The sequence below is a fragment of the Stegostoma tigrinum genome, chromosome 2 (assembly GCF_030684315.1).
Source record: "Stegostoma tigrinum isolate sSteTig4 chromosome 2, sSteTig4.hap1, whole genome shotgun sequence".
In the NCBI taxonomy this organism is placed as follows: Eukaryota; Metazoa; Chordata; class Chondrichthyes; order Orectolobiformes; family Stegostomatidae; genus Stegostoma; species Stegostoma tigrinum.
The window spans coordinates 136,551,003-136,572,914 of NC_081355.1; the positions used below are offsets into that span (position 1 = coordinate 136,551,003).

Consider the following 21,912-nt stretch of genomic DNA (forward strand, 5'->3'; position numbering starts at 1 on the left):
GCTGATGAGGACTGATTCTGTCACCATTTTCCAAATGCTTAGTTTTTACATCCTTAATAAGCAATTGCAGCATTTTCCGCACTATCAATGTCAGAGTAGCCAGCCTATAATTCCCCATCATAACATCAAAGTAAGCTTTCTTTAAGTTCAGAACCCTAGTTTCAGACTTAATTGTGTCACTCTCCATTTTAATGAAGAATTTAGCATATTATGGTCACTCTTCCCCAAAGGATCTCGTACCAAATTGTTGCTAATTAATCCACCTTATTACACAATACCCAGTCTAGGATGGCTTGGTCACAGATCTCCAGTCAGAAAACACCCTTCTACTGCTATTCTCTGTCTTCAATGACCAAGCCAGTTCTGTATTCACCTTACCAGCTCAATTCAGCTCCCATGTGACTTCACACTTTTTGAATCAGCCTGCCAAAAGGTACCTTGTTAAAGGCCTTGCTAAGGCTCAGTGGTCAGCCCTGCTGCCTCACAACGCCAGGGATCTGGGTTCAATTCCAGCCTCGGGAAATGGTCTGTGTGGAGTTTGCACATTCTCCCCATGTCAGCCTGAGTTTCCTCTGGGTGCTCCAGTTTCCTCCCACAGTCCAAAGATGTGCAGACTAGGTGGATTGGCCATGCTAAATTGCCCATAGTGTTTAGGGATGTTAAGGTTAGATGGGTTAGACAAGGGAAATGCAGGAGCATTGGGTCTGGGTGAGGTGCTCTTCGGAGGGGTGGTGTAGACTTGTTGGGCTGAATGGCCTGTTTCCACACTCTAGGAATTCTGTGTATGTAAGATATATCCACCACCCTATCCATATCAATCATATTTGTCACATCCTCAAAAAACTCGATCAAGTTTGTGAGACCCGACCTTACTGCACAAAGCCATGCTGCCTGCTGTTAATAAGTTTAAAAAAACCCAAAGAACTACAGATATTAAAAATCAGAAGCAGAAACATAAATTGCTGAGAAAACTCAGCCGGTCTGGCAGCAACTGTGGAGAGAAAACAAAGTTAACGTTTCAGGTCTAGTGACCCTTTTCCAGAAGCTAATATGTCCATATTTTTCCAAATGTGAGTAAATCCTGTCCCTAAGAATCTTCTCCAATAATTTTCCTACCACTGAGGAAAAGCTGTAATTGCCCTGATCATCCCTTTTGCCCTTTCCAAACACAGGAACAAAACTGTCTGTTTTCCAGTCTGCAAGATCTCTCCTGTGTCTAAACAGGATGCAAAGAGTTTGGACAAGGCCCCAACACTTTCTTCCCTCACTTCCCTCAGCATTTTGGGATAGATCCCTTCGGGTCTTGTCTCTGTTAATGCTTTACAAAGCATCCAACACTGCCTCCTTTTTTACATCGACATGTCTTAGAAAATCAATGTACCTCTCTTTAGATTTATCATCCATCACATCCTTCTATGTCAATATGTCGTTATGTCTCTAGCTAGTTTACTATCAAATCTTACTTTCTCCCTTTTATTATTATCTCGATAAATTCTAAAAACCCTCAATCTTTAGGATTTCTACTCTTTTTGGCAACATCCTAAGCCTTAATTTGTAATTGAACACTAACCTGAAACGCTCATTATTCATGCTTGAACTACTTTACCATCTTTTCATGATTGCTGAAAATTAGGAATTCATTCTTGAAATGTTTACCATTTCTGATCTAAGATGGCTAGTTCCTAATCTACTTTAGCAAATTTATTTCTCACACCTATTTTACTTGCTTTGTTGCATTTAAGACTTCAGTTTTGGACTTAACAAAATGACTCCGATCTGAATTTGACTTTTATCACATTATGATATCTTTTTTTCCAGAATCCTGCCCCCATTTCAAAATACTAGATCCAAAATAACCTGCTCCTTAATTGAAGATAATAAAGTGTGAAGCTGGATGAACACAGCAGGCCAAGCAGCATCTCAGGAGCACAAAAGCTGACGTTTTGGGCCTAGACCCTTCAGAGGTCTAGGCCCGAAACGTCATCTTATGTGCTCCTGAGATGCTGCTTGGCCTGCTGTGTTCATCCAGCTTTACACTTTATTATCTTGGATTCTCCAGCATCTGCAGTTCCCATTATCTCTGCTCCTTAATTGATTACATACAAGCATGCACATACAAGCAAGATCAAGTCTCTCAATTACTTGTGATCAGAGATAATGGGAATTGCAGATGTTGGAAAATCCAAGATAACAAAATGTGGAGCTGGATGAACACTGCAGGCCAAGCAGCATGTGCTCCTAAGATGCTGCTTGGCCTGCTGTGTTCATCTAGCTCCACACTTTTTTTTATCTTAACTACTTGTGTCTGCTTTGCCATTCAATTAGATTATCACTCATCTGATTGCTCTACAACCCATCTACTACTTTCACTGCTTTATGTATCAAGGATCCATCTACCTTCAAATATTGATCTGGTTAAAAAAAACCCTGAACTTATGAACTCACTGTCCACACTACTGCCACAATTTTGCTTTGCCATAATCAGAGTCTTGAATGAATTCTACATTACCCTTAGTACAAGGAGTAATTAAGATATAAAGCATTTATGCACTTAAGGGGCTGCTTGAAAAAATACATAAATGAGAAAAGAGTGGCAGGTTATACTGATAGTGTTACCAAAGAGGTGGCAGAGCAGGTGGGAAAAGAAGATGTGTGGAAGTTCATGTGGAGCACATCACTGGTAAGAGCCACTTGAGTGGAATGGCCAGTTTCCATATTTCACATTGTCTAAAATCTATAAAATATCATGAAATGTCATGGTTTACTACACAGGTCAAAGTATACAGCAGCTTTACTCCTAAAATGTCGGAAAAATCTACGGCAAATGACATCTGAAAAATTGTGTTTCTTCATTCACACATTCTTGCCAATTATTTTTGTTGTGAATTTTTCCATGTACAAAGACAAGATTTTCAGATAATGGCAACTGAAAACGTTTATTTAATCCTTAACTGCTATTGTCAGCATCAAGAATAACCAGATGTTTCTCACAAACAACATACCTGACTTACGACATCTCATTTCTCTTGATGTAATGTGAATTTCCATTTCTTCATCAAGACTATTTCATTCAATGTCAATTAGTTTTCCGTTATGGATAGTTTTGGCCCCGGAAATCATATTTACAAAGAAGTGAAATAGAACTTGACAAATGTTAAATTCATTTGTTAGCACTCATAATGAACTTCCTACTAATTTTACTTTGGAACTTTTTTCATATTTAGCCCATGTCAACCACCAGCCTGCACTAGATTTATATCAGGTCGCAGAGGTGAAAGCTCTGCAAGATCTCTTATTAACTAGATTCTCTTGTTGCTATTGGAGAGATTTTATCAACCATTTTCACTTTAATCCTTATGACATTTTGCTTTTTTGCAACCTCTTTCATTTTTAGCCTGTGTCAACCACCATCCTGCACTGGATTTATAACAGGTCACATGTCAGCATGTCAGTGGAGGCTTGGAAGACCAAAGGGCCTGTTCCCGTGCTGTAATTTTCTTTGTTCTTTGTTCTTTCAACTATGAAATCAGCAACTTCAGACAGCACTTGCTCAAGCATTGTTAATTGTGCCAACAGAAAACTGACTAAAGATTTTAACAAAGTAGTTTATTCTACCACCTCCACTCCACTATGAGGCTGTGAGGTAACAATAAAATATGTAATAAGTAGATTTAAGCAACACACAAAGCTAAGAAGCAGAATCCATAAAATATCAAAGCAGCAAGTAAAGTTTGAAACTTACAAGTATTTCAAATGTGAGAGACCTTCAAATGTTTCTGGAATCAGATCCGTTATACGATTCCCCTTTAAATTTCTGCAAGTTAATACATTTTACAATGAGCTTCATTCTATTGGGGTGTTTTTTAAAATCATTTAATAAATCACCAAAATTCATGTGAGACAGTAAAAACACTGCATGTTCTGTGCTGTACTGTTCTATGTTCTATGTTCTATGTTCTAAACTAGTCATCACCAAAGCTTGCATCATTTATGGGTGGGTGATACACAGCAACAGCAAAACACCTAAAAATGTTTTCAGACTACATTTTTTTAAAAAAGTCTGGCATTTAGTCCCGGGTCGGAAAAGACTGACAATGGAAAATTCGTCAGCGACACCCCTTGAGCTAAAGATATACATTGCCCCACGTACACGTGTAAATAAGGTTTCTGCCAACTGTTTGCCGAAGTTATATTACCTGATTGGGAAATCACAAAGGAAATTCCTGCGCAGATTTTGCACTGAAATTATTACAGAGTCTAAATACATTTTGCCAGAATCAGCTGTGTTACAGTCAACTGCCTTCTCCATTGGGATAAATTCCATGAAATATTTAAGACTATCCAGGCTTCATATTCCGCATTCATGCCAATCAAGTCTCTTGATTCAAGAGATAACTATGGATGGGTAACAATGCTAGCAGAGCAATGACATCCACATCCAAAGAAAGAATAAAGAAAGTTGACACTGGTCACCACTAATCTTAAAGAAAGCTGTCAAAAAAGGTCTTGTGATCTCTATGATGTGGATTTTACCTTCCCAGATACTAATTTCAGAAAAACTTACTTTTTTTAAAATAAATGCGCTGTGACATTTCATATATATATATAATTAGTTTTCCAGGTCCAAGGGGATTGTTAAAAAAAATTGTAAACTTAGCTTGCTATTAAAAACCCGTCAGACCTCATTTGACTTGGCATAACATTTTCTAAGTGTTTTTACTGCCTGACCAATTTCACATCAAGTTTCACAATTGTAATGGATGCTAATACTGGCGACTTTGGCCTCACTGCAACTACAAAAATGGGTGTATATTATGACCAGCACTAATCTGTTATTATATAAATTGTTCTGGGACTGATTGTGTCACTTGTGAGTTGGGCAATCCTTGGAGCATTGGTCAACCTCATAGGTTACATATTTCTCATACTAATAGCTCACAATTTATAAATCTTCAAACGTAGTTGGCTGAGTCCTGAAGCACACCACTGCCAGACTGACCTTAAGGCAGGAGCTGAGAGATTCAAACTTAAACAATTATTGCTCTATAAACATAACTCAATTATTAGCAAAATGAGGAAAGAAATCATTACTACTGCTATGCAGAGGCGTTTAATCACGGTAAGCTGCCCATTACTCCCAAGTTCACTTTGATCAACCAGTTTCAGAACTCATGTTGTTTAACTCTATGACCCGATGAGCATTAGAGGGAAATTCTAGAGCGGGAGGTGGGAAAGACCTACATCCCCTCTAACCTTTTTGCTTGTGAGCAGGCCTATGTGGTTTGTGCAAAGCAAAAGCTTCCGGAAAAAGAAGTAAATGCATCTGCATGCTGATGGGTGTGCATAAACCCTCAAAATGGCTGGCAGCAGAGCTTAGAGGGAACATAGAGAGCAAACGCCTTTGATATAAAGGCAGCATTTGAAAAACTAAGGGTTTGAGGCACCCTAGTAAAACTGAAGTAAATTGGGTGTGGGGAAAATTCTCCAAGATGGAGTCATACCGGGCACAAAAAGAGATGGTTGTGGATGTTAGAGGCCAATCATCTCAGCCCCTGGACATTGTTGTAGGAGTTCCACAGGGCATTGTCTCAAGCTCAAATTTCTTCAGCTGCTTCATTAATGAGATAGTCAATACTGAGAAGACTGCAACAAATTACAGGAGGACATTAATAAGCTTTCAGAATGGACAAATAATTGGCAAATGAACTTCAACATATATAAATGTGAGATGGTATATCTTGGTTGGAAGAACTGGGAGGTCAATTATTACTGGGAAGCTGCATGTCTAGGTGGTGCAGAAGCAGGGCCTGGGACAGGGTGGCACATCGCCCCCAATAACTACAGCCCAGGGCTCCCAGGGATCCATTGTGCATAGGTCAGGGTAGGGCTGGGGACCTTGGGCTGAAAGCAGCACCAGGGCCTACAATTTCTATCCCTGCCCCGCAGCAATCGAACAACAGAATCATAGAATTCGAATACACTAATCTAGGGTGGGGAACTGCAGCCTTAAGCTGCATGTGGCCTTTTGGGGTACTAGTTGTTGTCTTCTGCCTGCTTGACTACAAATATTAAATCTGCCTTTTCAAATCTGTGTACCACTTAAATTTTTACTGGTAATTCAGTCATGTCAAAACCTAAGAAGAGAATATTAAAGGAAGAGAACGGACTAGTCAATGAAGAATGGTAATTGCAGTATTACATAGCTGCTGTGAAAGACAAAATGATGTGTTTGCTCTGCAATGCCATAATTGCAACAGTGAAGAAATACAATGCGGATCAGCATCATGCAACTCATACGGATGACAAATATGCTAAATTGGAAGGAGAACCCCGAACGTCTGCACTTACAAAAACAAAAGACCAAAAGCAGCAGCAAGTATTCAAAATTATGTCAGGACTAGGGACTGACATCACTGAAGCAACAAGTAGCATGTATACTTGGAAGAAGAGGTAAGGCATTTAGCGATGTGGAAAAAATATGAAAGAATGCATTGTTGAAGTTGCAGGATGTTTAAATTCAGATATGGTTAATAAATTCAAACAACTACCTCTTTCAAGAAGGACCATAACTGATCGGCAACACGAATTAGCCCTCAATGTAACACAACAACTTCACACAATATGCCAAAGCAAAGAATTTATTATTATTAATTATTATATGAATCCACTGACATTACTGACTCAGCACAGGTGCTATTTTTTATTTGTGTTATAACTGCAGATTTTCATTGCCTTGAGGAATTATTGGCTTTGCTGTGAAAAGCGAAACTGAATTTATGTAATTTAGTAAGTGTATGCACAGGCGCGTGAACCTTCCATGAGAAGAAAACGTGAAGAATTTGTTGACTTAATACAAAAGAATTACCAGGTCCCGATACTTTGATTTCCTTTCATTGTCTTTTGCATCAATAGAATCTCTATGCCAAATCTACTGTTCTCTTTTTTTTTATTCACAGATGAGGGCTTCACTGACTAGGCAGCATTTAGGGCCCATCCCTAATTGCCCAAAGGGCAGTTAAGAGTCAACCACATTACTGTGAGCCTGGGAGTACATGTAGGCCAGACCAGGTAAGGATGGCAGTTTCCTTTCCTAAAGGGCTTTAGAGAACCAGATGGGTTTTTCCAACAATCAGCAATGGATTCATAGTCATCATAAGATTCTTAATTCCAGATTGTTATTGAATTCAAATTCCACCATCTGCCATGGCGGGATTTGAACCCAGGTCCCCAAAACATTATCGGGGTCTCTGGGTTAACAGTACTTCAATAACACCACTTTGTTGTCACCTCCCCCTGTTTTAAGTGACTTATTAAGTAAAGTTATAGGTAATGTTAACTACATTCAAGCAAATGCATCAAGGCATTGCCAATTTTGCAACATGCTTCAGTTTGATGGTGAAACATTCAGTGTGGATCTGCCATATCATTCTAAAGTGCGTTAGTTATCACAAGGACAAATACTTGTAAAACTTTTATCTTTCCGAAAACAAATTACATCATTTTTTTGAGGAACTGAATGAACCATGTGAATTGTCAAAAGAAGATTTTTGCAGAAATGCTGCGTTTTTGTGTAATATAAAGTCAAAGCAAAATGATCTGAATATCTTCTTACAAGGTAAAACTAAATCTACGTATGATATGTGGCTAAAAATGCAGGGATTTCAGAAAAAGCTGACTTTTTCAGAGCTCTCCTTACCCGATCAGAACTTTCAGCTGAACATTTTCCTGAACTGGCAAAGGTAATTAATGAACAGGATACAAGCGAATCATTAAAGAAATGTGGCATGAAAGAAACACAATCTCAAACTGAAATTAGCTTTTCAACCACACCCGATTGGTCTCTCCAAAATACCTATTGACTTACAGATGGAATTGATTGAGCTCTCAAGAGATAATATTCTGAAGTCTCTATTTGTTGCTAACAAGGACCGCACTGAAATATGGAAAAAATGCTGTTGACTACCAACATCTACATCAACATGCTCGTCAAATGCTGTCTTGTTCTGGCACAATCTACTGTTTTGAATCAACATGTTTATATGTGACACAAATTAAAATGCGATTGAAATCTCAGATGACGGATATTCACCTGGAGGACCAATTAAAGCTACAGTCAACGATAACCAAATATCCAATACTTATCTTGCAATAAGCAATTACAAATAAGTCATTAAATGGTTTGTTGTCTAAGTTTTTCACATTATTAATTCTATTGTCAACTTTGCCAAACAAGAAAGTGTGTCTTTGCTGAATTTTTATTTTGTTTGAATTTCACATATAATTAAATTTAGCAAATGTGTCAAGAAAAATGTGACATGTTGTGGTAAATGTTAAATTCTCAACATGTGGCCTAATTGGATCTTGATTAAATAAAATATGGCCGTGGAAGAGTTATGTTAACCATTGGGCTTTTGTCGGGCCACACAAGTAGATCCATTGGTCTGCTGTGATTATGGCAATGAAGTCAGTGGGGCGGAGTGAGGATGGGAGGTGGCCTACATTCTGTCCAGCCCAGGGCTCCATTCTGGAGATTTTTTAAAAATCTCTATTACGTGACATTTTGTTTATTTGTTTCTTCAAATAGGTTTTTAGATGAGCAGAGTTCTACTGCACAAACTGTGCTCATTAAGCAAATAAAATTACATTTAGATTCCACAAAAAAAGAGGACTTTGAGAATCTATGCCTGAATTATACAGGTGTTTTGGATGCTTTGACACAAATAGAGCAAAACGATAAGATCATCCTGTGATGCTGTGCTGAACATGGTGCCAAATTAAACTCCCTTCTGCCTGCTCTTGAATTCATATCCCTCCATTCCTTGCATATTCATGGGCTTATTTAAAAGTCCCTTAAACGCCCTATTGTATCTGCCTCCACTACCACCTTGGCGATGCGTTCCAGACTCTTACCACTATCTGTGTAAAAAACTTGCCTCTCACATCTCTTTGAATGTTCCTCCTCTCACATTAGATGTATGGCCTTTAGTATTAGACATTTCAACTCCAGGAAAAAGATTCCAACTGTCAACCCTATCTATGCATTTCATAATTTTACAGACTTCTATCAAATCTCCCCTCAGCCTCTGCCGCTCCTGAGAAAACAACCAGAGTTTTTCTCGTCTCTTTTTACAGCTTATACCCTCTAATCCAAGCAACATTCAGGTAAATGTCTTCTGCGCATTCTCCAAAGCCTCCACGTTTTTCCTGTAGTGTGGCAACCAGAAGTGAATGCAATACTCTTAAGTGTGGCCTAACCAAAGTCTTATAAAACTGCAACGTGACATTCTGCCCTTGTACTCAATTCCCTGACCAATAAACGCAAGCATGCTATATGCCTTCTTTATCACCCTATCCAAGCGGCCAAGTCACCATGGATACCATGCCTTAAGCTTCTGGATGAGCCTAGCATGAGGGACCTTGTCAAAAGCCTTACTAAAATCCATGTAGACAACATCCATTGCTCTACCCTCTTCAATCACCTTCAGTAACCCCTTAAAATTTCGATCAGGCTAATAAGACATGATCCACATCAAGTCATGTTGACTGTCCCTAATTAGGCCATACTTTTGCAAATGTGGGTCAATCCTATCTCTGAGAATTCTCTCCAATAGTTTCCCAACCACCTAAGTGAAGACTCACCAGTCTATAGTTTCCTGGATTATCCCTATTTTCATTCTTGAGCATATAGTCTTGTCCACAGAAGACAGAAAGCTGATGCATGACCAGATAAAAGTTTTTTTTTAAATTATGAAACTGTTTAATAGTCAATCAGAGAAGATACTTCCAATTTGAGCTAAGAACCATAAATACAAGGTAGTTTCTCAAACCAAAGAGTGGTTAGAACAGAACTCATTACAACAAGTAATGATTGAGACAAACTTCATAAATAAGTTCCATGAAAAGCTCAAAAAGATCAAAGGAAAAGCAAAGTAGAAAGAAATGTTCATAAAGATACAAGGAGGGTAGAAGGAGGTTCATATGCAACATAGACTTGTTACCCAAATGACCTGCTCTTGGACCATTAATGTATTGTAACGTAAGTGACAGCAGTGTAGAAATGGGTCACTACGTTCATTCATCATCTCACTTTATACTCTGACACTTCCATTGTCACTGGGGTCAAGAGGCAAAACCCATCCCAAGAACACCAGCCAAAAAGTAAATCATACCAGCTTTGATTAAAAACAAAATGCAGTATGTGGAGAGAGAGAAAATTGGAGTAAACTTTGAGATCAGTATAACAAAGTGTGAAGCTGGATGAACACAGCAGACCAAGCAGCATCTCAGGAGTATGCAAGATAATAAAATGTGAGGCTGGATGAACACAGCAGGCCAAGCAGCATCTCAGGAGCACAAAAGCTGACGTTTCGGGCCTAGACCCTTCATCAGAGAGGGGGATGGGGGGAGGGAACTGGAATAAATAGGGAGAGAGGGGGAGGCGGACCGAAGATGGAGAGTAAAGAAGATAGGTGGAGAGGGTGTAGGTGGGGAGGTAGGGAGGGGATAGGTCAGTCCAGGGAAGACGGACAGGTCAAGGAGGTGGGATGAGGTTAGTAGGTAGCTGGGGGTGCGGCTTGGGGTGGGAGGAAGGGATGGGTGAGAGGAAGAACCGGTTAGGGAGGCAGAGACAGGTTGGACTGGTTTTGGGATGCAGTGGGTGGGGGGGAAGAGCTGGGCTGGTTGTGTGGTGCAGTGGGGGGAGGGGATGCACTGGGCTGGTTTAGGGATGCAGTAGGGGAAGGGGAGATTTTGAAACTGGTGAAGTCCACATTGATACCATATGGCTGCAGGGTTCCCAGGCGGAATATGAGTTGCTGTTCCTGCAACCTTCGGGTGGCATCATTGTGGCAGTGCAGGAGGCCCATGATGGACATGTCATCAAGAGAATGGGAGGGGGAGTGGAAATGGTTTGCGACTGGGAGGTGCAGTTGTTTGTTGCGAACTGAGCGGAGGTGTTCTGCAAAGCGGTCCCCAAGCCTCCGCTTGGTTTCCCCAATGTAGAGGAAGCCGCACCGGGTACAGTGGATGCAGTATACCACATTGGCAGATGTGCAGGTGAACCTCTGCTTAATGTGGAATGTCATCTTGGGGCCTGGGATGGGGGTGAGGGAGGAGGTGTGGGGACAAGTGTAGCATTTCCTGCGGTTGCAGGGGAAGGTGCCGGGTGTGGTGGGGTTGGAGGGCAGTGTGGAGCGAACAAGGGAGTCACGGAGAGAGTGGTCTCTCCGGAAAGCTGACAGGGGAGGGGATGGAAAAATGTCTTGGGTGGTGGGGTCGGATTGTAAATGGCGGAAGTGTCGGAGGATAATGCGTTGTATCCGGAGGTTGGTAGGGTGGTGTGTGAGAACGAGGGGGATCCTCTTGGGGCGGTTGTGGCGGGGGCGGGGTGTGAGGGATGTTCCTCCGGTACATTGATGACTGTATCGGCGCTGCCTCTTGCTCCCCAGAGGAGCTCGAACAGTTCATCCACTTCACCAACACCTTCCACCCCAACCTTCAGTTCACCTGGGCCATCTCCAGCACATCCCTCACCTTCCTGGACCTCTCAGTCTCCATCTCAGGCAACCAGCTTGTAACTGATGTCCATTTCAAGCCCACCGACTCCCACAGCTACCTAGAATACACCTCCTCCCACCCACCCTCCTGCAAAAATTCCATCCCCTATTCCCAATTCCTCCGCCTCCGCCGCATCTGCTCCCACGATAAGACATTCCACTCCCGCACATCCCAGATGTCCAAGTTCTTTAAGGACCGCAACTTTCCCCCCACGGTGATTGAGAACGCCCTTGACCGCGTCTCCCGCATTTCCCGCGACACATCCCTCACACCCCACCCCCGCCACAACCGCCCCAAGAGGATCCCCCTCGTTCTCACACACCACCCTACCAACCTCCGGATACAACGCATTATCCTCCGACACTTCCGCCATTTACAATCCGACCCCACCACCCAAGACATTTTTCCATCCCCTCCCCTGTCTGCTTTCCGGAGAGACCACTCTCTCCGTGACTCCCTTGTTCGCTCCACACTGCCCTCCAACCCCACCACACCCGGCACCTTCCCCTGCAACCACAGGAAATGCTACACTTGTCCCCACACCTCCTCCCTCACCCCCATCCCAGGCCCCAAGATGACATTCCACATTAAGCAGAGGTTCACCTGCACATCTGCCAATGTGGTATACTGCATCCACTGTACCCGGTGCGGCTTCCTCTACATTGGGGAAACCAAGCGGAGGCTTGGGGACCGCTTTGCAGAACACCTCCGCTCAGTTCGCAACAAACAACTGCACCTCCCAGTCGCAAACCATTTCCACTCCCCCTCCCATTCTCTTGATGACATGTCCATCATGGGCCTCCTGCACTGCCACAATGATGCCACCCGAAGGTTGCAGGAACAGCAACTCATATTCCGCCTGGGAACCCTGCAGCCATATGGTATCAATGTGGACTTCACCAGTTTCAAAATCTCCCCTTCCCCTACTGCATCCCTAAACCAGCCCAGTGCATCCCCTCCCCCCACTGCACCACACAACCAGCCCAGCTCTTCCCCCCCACCCACTGCATCCCAAAACCAGTCCAACCTGTCTCTGCCTCCCTAACCGGTTCTTCCTCTCACCCATCCCTTCCTCCCACCCCAAGCCGCACCCCCAGCTACCTACTAACCTCATCCCACCTCCTTGACCTGTCCGTCTTCCCTGGACTGACCTATCCCCTCCCTACCTCCCCACCTACACCCTCTCCACCTATCTTCTTTACTCTCCATCTTCGGTCCGCCTCCCCCTCTCTCCCTATTTATTCCAGTTCCCTCCCCCCATCCCCCTCTCTGATGAAGGGTCTAGGCCCGAAACGTCAGCTTTTGTGCTCCTGAGATGCTGCTTGGCCTGCTGTGTTCATCCAGCCTCACATTTTATTATCTTGGAATCTCCAGCATCTGCAGTTCCCATTATCTCAGGAGTATGACTGTTTTTCAGGAGTTACGAGTACAATCTGATGAGCAGTTCTTCAACATTGAATTGAATTGAAATGAATTAGCTTTGTTGTCCCATGTCCTCACAAGTACAGTGAAAAGTTGACAAGTCTGCACTTACAGCACCATCTTAGGTACAAAGGCGCCTTGGTACAAATTCTCAAGTATAAATTCTTTGGAAAAAGACACAAATAGTCCAACATTATAACAGCAATCTTTATGGTATTGCAACTGTCATCTTTGGTTTCCATTTCAAACAAATCTGGCAGGTCCAAAATTCTTCTAATAACTCAACCACCTCCACCTTTGCTTTTACAGTCCATTACATGTCTTCATGGTGGACAAAAAAGGAACTCCCCAAGTCTCTAGCATTCGAAGGACTATCAAAATCACTGGTACTTGCTTAGTCCAAGGCAGATGATTACATGGTCTAATCCATTAATGACTTTGCCAAAATGTTCCGACAGGAACAGCAGGTAGTCAGTAAGATGAATGGATCAGTCCACCAGTGTTATCAACAGACCACAGGCTCTGGCATGGGTACATCCGACTGTCTCTCTGGAGAGGTTGTCAAACGTCATGGAGACTTGGGTCCAGCACTCTCATAGCATCAATGGCAAGGCAAGAAGATGAGGGACCTCTACTTCACTCCAGGGAGTCAGGGTGGTTCCAGCAGGCACCCATAGGAAGGAGAAGCCACAAACAGGACCCCCTGGAATTTCCTCTTAGGACACTTCAGAGGTGCCAGGCTTCTTAAGTTGCCCCATGCCTGTGATTCCAAAGCCTACAATCCAAAATGTAGATGATGAGCCTGCATCTTGGCAGGGTACTTTCAGCATCACAGTCCAGGGATGACCACCCAAATATTCCAGGACAACAAGGTCAACTACAGGTTCCCTCCACTGTTGCCACATCTACATGTAAGGGGATGGACAGGAAGATAACAAATATACTGAGGTCACATGGCCGGTCAGGGTAATACATATTGTAAAAAACTTTGGACTTCTATAAATATACTCTCGATTGTCCTTTTAAAATGTCTGCTTGAAGGTCATTTTCACTACCAGGCCTGGTTAAGTCACACCCCTGTGAGAAATGAGCAGCTTTTTCAGATATCCCAAGGATTAAAGAAGTTGTAATCGCTAAGCATCTGTCACTGCAGATGTTCTCAGACATCAGGGATCCTTGAATGGGGTTGATGAGGACAACAGACAAGATGTTGCAATTTATCCAGTACAGTGAAGGATCACTGGTCAGGTATGGAGGGATTTTCTTATGAAGAGACATCAAGTAGGAACGGTTTATTATCATTGGAGTTTAGAAGAATGAAAGCAGATCTTATTGAAATATTTTGTTGGAGCTTGACAGGGTAGATGCAGAGCAGTTGTTCCCCCTGTAGAAGAGTGTCAGACCAGACAGCATAATCTCAGATAAGGGGTGACCCATTTAGAACAAAGATGAGGAGGAATTTCTTTTCTCAGAATGTAATGAGCCCAGGAATTTGTTACCTCAGGGGGCTGTCAAGGTTGGTTTGTAAATGCACTCAAGGATGAGATGGACAAATTTTAAATCAGGGTTATGAGCATAAGCAGAAAAGTGGAACTGAGAATTAGCAGAACACCACTGAATGACAAAAGGGCCTTGAAAGACTGAATGGCCTTCTTCTGCTCCTATATCTTGTGGTCTGTGTATTAGCTTTTCAAGAGAGTACTGTGGCATTTAAGGCTGGAAAATATACAATGGGCATTTCACATATTCACTTGCCCTCCCAGCACTTTGGTCTGCAGATAAAGGCCGCACAAAGCATTGCCTCCTGGAGATTCAGTGCTGTCCTACAGGATGCTCAAGCATTATACAACAACGTTTTAGTCTTTGTGCACACTGAACATTGAAGGGGTACTGATGACAAATGGAGTCAAATGGAGATCATTCAGCATTCCTTTCAATCTGCTGGCTATCATGAGATATCACTACAAAGCACTTGGATGTGATATAAAGACAGAAGTTGCTGGAAAAGCTCAGCATGTCCGGCAGTATTTGTGAAACAAAAACCAGAGTTAACATTTTTAGTCCGGTGATCCTTTCAGTTCTGAGGAAGGGTCACTGGAGCCGAAACATTAACTCTGAACTTTTCTTCACAGATGCTGCCAGACCTGCTGAGCTTTGTCAGCCACTTCTATTTTTGTTTCTGATTTACAGCATTCACCATTCTTTCCGTTTTTATCTGGATGTGATATGCTGATTGTAATATTAAGAGTACCCAGAAATAGCACTAAATGACATTATTTCACCCTTACTGTTGCTTTTTACCTAAGACAGAAGGATATGAAAGGTGCACTTTCAAAATATATATATATTGTGGCTTGAAGGGGCACTTGAGTCTCATGGTATTTCCATGAGCCTGCTGCTCTTCCTTCCAGATGGTTTTGGTCATCAATTTAGAACGTTCTAAGGAACTTTGTTGAATTTTTATAGGATATCTTGGAGGCAGTGCACACCGCTGCTACTGAGCATTGGAGGTGAAGGGACTTAATGTTTGTGGATGTGATGCCAATCAAGCAGGCTGCTTTGAACCGGACAGTGTCAAGTTGTTTGAGTGTTGTTGGAGCAACACTTATCCAAATGGGCAGTATTTTGTTACACACCTGTCTTGTAGGTAATGGACAGGCTTTGGAGAGGTAGGTTACTTCCTGCAGGATTCCTAGCTTCTGACCTGCTCTCATAGCCACAGTAATTATATGAGTGGTCAAGTTTAGTTTCCGGTCAATGGTAGCCCCAGGGTTGTTTATAGGGGACATTTACTGATACTGATGGCATTGAATGTCAAGTGTCAATGATTATAAAGTGGCAATGATTAAGTTCTCTCTCATTACAGACGGTCTGGCACTTGTGTGCCTTGAATATTACTTGTCACTTGTAATGCTAGGCCTGGATATTGTCCAGGTCTTGATGCACTTAGGCAAAAAGTTGAAAAGAGGGATGTGTGAAGACTTCAAATGTATAATTAGAATGAGTCCAAAAGTCCAAAACCAGCCCTGTCATTCTGGAACCAGGTTTCAAAGAGGTTCTATTTGGTTCTTTGCAACTAATGGTGCATTACTTTGACATCCTCTGGATAAGAGACTAAGAGTGCTAATCGTAATCCTCATTTTCCTCAGAAGATGCTGAGAAACCCCAGCCATTGCTTCTGCATCCAGGATATCACCACTTTGTCAGCTCCAGTTGTGAAGTGCACAACATGCTACAGTGATGCAACACTCCTTTTTTTGGCTATACTACAAGGCTCCACCTAAGCAGTCCAGGCATCAAAACTTCATTTTAAAGAGGCCATGGTCTGTTCCAGCGTAGCTCTGGTGATGTGTGAACAGTGTTGTATCTTCATTCTGCATCAGTTGGAGGGTTTCATACAGGTGTCATGAGCTATGTTAGGCAGGTCTAGTCTTCCGCAACAATTGATGCATTGCCCAAGGACCTTGGTAGGAGACAGCTACCTATGAGTTCGCTAATACATACACATCATAGCAGTTCTCAGAATGTTTGAAACACACCTCCAAAATGTGGCATCAATAGTTAGAAATAAGTTGAACATTTATGAAGTAGAAACCTGTTCTGTTGATGAACTCTCCTGGTTGGTGATAATGCACTCTCAGTGTGAAATGGGTGTAACTGATAGCACCCTCCAGCAGGGGGTAGTCAGTGATGTGGAGAAACTCACCGCCCTAGTTGCATGATTCTCCACATCACGAGGAAAGGATACGTGCAGCTAGAGAAAATCATTTATTACATCCTGGATGCATTTAGGGATCAAGAATTAAGAGGCGCCACACAGGTCCCGATTTTTTTCTAAAACAAGCAACTGGGTTAAAGATTCAGGGCAGCTATGACCTTGACAGGTACCCAAGATGGAATTGCCAGCCAACCCTCTCTTTATGAGCACAAGTCCTTCTCCAGCAAATGACAGGTTGGTGGTGATGTGCTGGGACATCCTCAGTCAGCGCCTACACAATCTTCCAAACAGTCGAAAAAAACAACAGCAAAGCCAGTTAGTAAGGAGTCTTGTCCTTCCGGGCAGGGGCTTAGATTAGTTTACAGGCCGGCGCAACATCAAGGGCCGAAGGGCCTGTTCTGCGCTGTATTGTTCTATGTTCTATGTTCTCACTGGTTGATATTTAGCTGCTGATTCTCCCTCTGAAAGATAAATGGGAGCCAGTGAGGTTCTTGCTGATGATGTTGAAATCACTATCCTTTTCTATGCTGTCTTTATATTTCAACCTAGGCCACAAGGACTGCAGCCACATGCTGTCCATGCCAGTTGCATAAGCAGATAGTCTGTGGGAATGGTCAGAAGGATAACATAATATTATTGAAGGAAATTCTGAGACCTCACATCCTTCACAATCAAGCTTCATGTTATGCTGTCACATGGTATGGTATGGAAGCTTCCCAAAGAAAGGTTTCTTTGATGAGGTGCTCAGAATATGCACGTTTTGACAAGATTACATTGCACAACCAACATTTTCATCCCACATTAGGGAGCAGAATTCTCCCAGTAAGCCATATAATAGTTTGTTTCCCAAAGAAAAGGCACCCTTGCACATCACAGACCATGTCCTTGAATACCTACTGCTCACTGAGTGAATGTGGAAACTGCAAAGTGTTATTTTCCAATCCTGGTTATGCAAGATTTTTCTGATATGAAAGGCTCAGGGGTTGATTTTAAGTTTAACGAAGTGTGGAGCTGGATGAACACAGCACGCCAAGCAGCATCTCAGGAGCACAAAAGCTGACGTTTCGGGCCTAGACCCTTCATCAGAGCTCTCTGATGAAGGGTCTAGGCCCGAAACGTCAGCTTTTGTGCTCCTGAGATGCTGCTTGGCCTGCTGTCTTCATCCAGCTCCACATCTTGGATTCTCCAGCATCTGCAGTTCCCATTATCATTGATTTTAAGTTTGTCTGATTATATTTATGTTGTTGACATGATTAGGAGGTAATTCATGCATAGAATGAATCGGTCATGATTGAGTGAGGCCATAACTCTCGTTGCTCATTTAGGGCATCATTCAATGAATGACCTGACGATGAAGTATAAATTGTAGCCAGAAAGGTGGCATTACTGAATGACAACAGTCAGAGTTATTGCAATTGCCACTAGCTGGACCTGAAATTCCAAAAGTTTCAGTCCACCCTAGCAGGAAAAAAATAGCAACTTACTGTACCCACTGTGTCGGCCATTTCGGGCATTTACAGCACACTTGATTTTTGATTTGACAATTCCCAACTTTGTGTACTTGTGAGTGAGTGCCAGGCTCTGTCTAAGATACAGGATAATTCCCTATACTTCATATTCCCTTTTGTGATTCTGTCTTCGTGGCCCCATTAACCTTTCAGACTCCCACTGTTTATGGTGAGTCCTTTTAGATAATTATTACCCTGAGAACTCATTGCTTTGAGAGTACCCATGCACTTGTTGGCCAAATATGTTTCTCATATAGAGGCTAAAATGGCTATGAACATCCTGCTCTGAGAGCTGACAGTCCCTTCCTATGGCAAATTGGGCTAAGACTGTGATATAGTTGGAGATAATGCTGCAGCTGTACAAAACTCTGGTGCGGCCGCACTTGGAGTATTGCGTACAGTTCTGGTCACCGCATTATAAGAAGGATGTGGAAGCTTTGGAAAGGGTGCAGAGGAGATTTACTAGGATGTTGCCTGGTATGGAGGGAAAGTCTTACGAGGAAAGGCTGAGGGACTTGAGGCTGTTTTCATTAGAGAGAAGAAGGTTGAGAGGTGACTTAATTGAAACATATTAAATAATCAGAGGGTTAGATAGGGTGGACAGGGAGAGCCTTCTTCCCAGGATGGTGACGGCAAGCACGAGGGGGCATAGCTTTGAATTGAGGAGTGAAAGATATAGGACAGATGTCAGAGGTAGTTTCTTTACTCAGAGCGTAGTAAGGGAATGGAACGCTTTGCCTGCAACGATAGTAGATTCGCCAACATTAGGTACATTTAAGTCGTCATTGGATAAGCATATGGACGTACATGGAATAGTGTAGGTTAGATGGGCTTGAGATCGGTATGACAGGTCAGCACAACATCGAGGGCCGAAGGGCCTGTACTGTGCTGTAATGTTCTAATGTTCTATGTTCATAAAGTAGTCAATGCTCAACAGAGAAATTCTGATTTTATCATTTTATCCTATAGAAAAAATTGTATAACTTTGTCTCAACATTGAAATTGTGTTTTCTCCCCAATTTTACCATCATTGTCCAGGTCACACAAGGGAAGTGAAAACTCCATCAACTGAAGTTACAACATATAAAAACAAGCTATCCAACCCAACAAGTCCATATTTATACATCCTGTTCTGCAATTACTTCAACTTTGAATAATAGCATAATTTCTGTATCGTATATGAGCTGGAAGTGAATATCACAGCCTCAACTGTTCCAATATTAAATTTCTCGTGTTTTTCCTTTTACCGAACCTTATATTTACGGCTCTTGATTCTCCACAGTGCTAGCTAAAAGCAGTTCCACTATGGTGCATTTGAAAATGTTTGAAATTTGAAAGCGAAGAAAATAGCAATCATGTTTTGATACGATTAAATTTAAATTATTTTGGAGGGAGCCTCCAAAAAATGCAGCAGAGGATTTTGGGTGCTTTTGTGCAGGAAACACAGAAAGTCAACATGCAGGTACAGCAAGTAATTATTATCCAAAATTTTATTTGCCTTCTTAAAGTGTGAAGCTGGATGAACACAGCAGGCCAAGCAGCATCTCAGGAGCATAAAAGCTGACGTTTCGGGCCTAGACCTTGGGCTTCACACTTTATTATCTTGGATTCTCCAGCATCTGCAGCTCCCATTATCTCTGAAATAAAATTTTGGTCTTTGTTTCTATGGAATTGGAGATGAAAACTTGTGAAGATGTAGAGCTGGATGAACACAGCAGACCAAGCAGCATCATAGGAGCAGGAGAGCTGACATTTCGGGCCTAGACCCTTCTCAGAAATGGCAGAGGGAAAGGGGTTTCTGAAATAAATAGGGAGAGAGAGAGAGGTGGATAGAAGATGGATAGAGGAGAAGATAGGTGGAGAGGAGACAGATAAGTTAAAGAGGCAGAGATGGAGCCAGCAAAGATGGGGAGGTAGAGAGGAGATAGGTCAGTCCAGGGGGGCGGGATGAGGTTAGTGGGTAGGAGATGGGGTGGGCCTTGAGGTGGGAGGAGGCGATAAGTGGGAGGAAGGGCAGGTTAGTGAGGCTGGAACAAGCTGGGCTGGTTTTGACATGCGATGGAGGAGGGGAGATTTTGAAGCTTGTGAAGTAGTATGGTGCACTGACCTCTAAATTACCAAGGCCAGAAGCCAACACTCCAACACCTCCTCCTACCGCCCCTCGATCATGACCCCACCCCGAAAAACCAAACCATCCACAACCTCATCACCTCAGGTGACCTCCCACCCACAGCCTCCAAACTCATCATTCCCCAATACTGCACCATCCGCTTCTATCTCCTTCCCAAAATCCGCAGACCTGCCTGCCCTGGTAAACTCATTGTCTCCACCTGCTCCTGCCCCACCAAACTTATTTCCACTTATCTGGACTCCATTTTCTCCCCCTTGGTCCAGGAACTCCCTACCTACATCCGTGACACCACCCACGCCCTCCTCCTCCAGAACTTCCAATTCCCCGGTCCCCAACACCTCATCTTTACCATGGGCTTCCAGTCCCTATTCACCTGTATTCCCCATAGAGATGGCCTAAAGGCCCTCCACTTCTCCCTGTCCTACAGGCCCGACCAGTCCCTCTCCACTGACACCTTCACCCCCTTAGCTCAACTCATCCTCACCCTCAACAACTTCTCTTTCAATTCCTCCCACTTCCTCCAGACAAAGGAGGTAGCCATGGGTACCTGCATGGGCCCAAGCTATGCCTGCTTCTTTGTAGGTTACGTGGAACAATCCCTCTTCAGTACTTACACTGGCCCTAAACCGCACCTCTTCCTCCGTTATATTGATGACTGTATCAACGCCACCTAATGCTCCCAGGAGGAAATCGAACAGTCATCCACTTCACCAACACCTTCCACCCCAACCTTAAGTTCACTTGGACCATCTCTAATACCTCTCTCTCCTTCCTGGACCTCTTGGTCTCCATCTCCGGCAACCACCGAGAAATCAATATCCATTTCAAGCCCACCGACTCTCACAGCTACCTAGCATACACATCCTCCCACCCACCTTCCAGCAAAAATGCCATCCCCTATTTCCAATTCTTTTGCCTCGGCCTCACCTGCTCCCAGGATGAGGCATTCCACTCCCGTACATCTCAGATGTCCTCATTTTTCAAGGACCGCAACTTCCCCCCCTCAGTGGTGAGGTACGCCCTCGACTGTGTCTCCTGCATTTCCCGCAACTCATCCCTCACACCACCTCCCTGCAATAACAACAAAAACAGATTCCCCTCATCCTCACGTACCATCTCACCAACCTCCAGATCCAATGCATCATCCTCCAACACTTCCGCCATCTGCAATCCAACCGCACCATCAAAGACATTTTTCCCTCCCCACACTTACCTGCTTTCTAGAGGGACCACTCTCTCCACGACTCCCTTGTCCGCTCCACACTCCCCTCCAGCCCCACCACACCAGGCACTTTTCCCTCCAACCACCGGAAGTACTACACCTGCCCTTAAACCCCTCACCCCCATACCAGGCCCCAAGAAGACTTTCCACATCAAGCAAATGTTCAGCTGCACATCTGACAATGTAGTATGCTGCATCCACTGTTCCCTTTGTGGCCTCAACATTAGGGAAACCAAGCGGAGGCTTGGGGACTGCTTTGCAGAACACCTACACTCGGTTTGTACTAACCAACTGCACATTCCAGTTGCGAACCATTTCAACTCCCCCTCCCATTCCTCAGACGACATGTCTATCC

At 43.2% G+C, this 21,912-nt stretch overlaps 1 protein-coding gene across 6 annotated transcripts in view; it reads right to left on the reverse strand.

Moving 5' to 3' along the window:
- The window catches only part of LOC125466711 (toll-like receptor 3), a 146,276-nt gene that overhangs the window by 97,684 nt on the left and 26,680 nt on the right, over positions 1–21,912 (reverse strand). For all 6 annotated transcript variants that reach the window (XM_048561639.2, XM_059639478.1, XM_059639455.1 and 3 more), the window contains exon 3: positions 3,743–3,814. In XM_048561639.2, the coding sequence (XP_048417596.1) occupies positions 3,743–3,814 (72 nt within the window). The remainder of the gene's footprint in view (positions 1–3,742; positions 3,815–21,912) is intronic.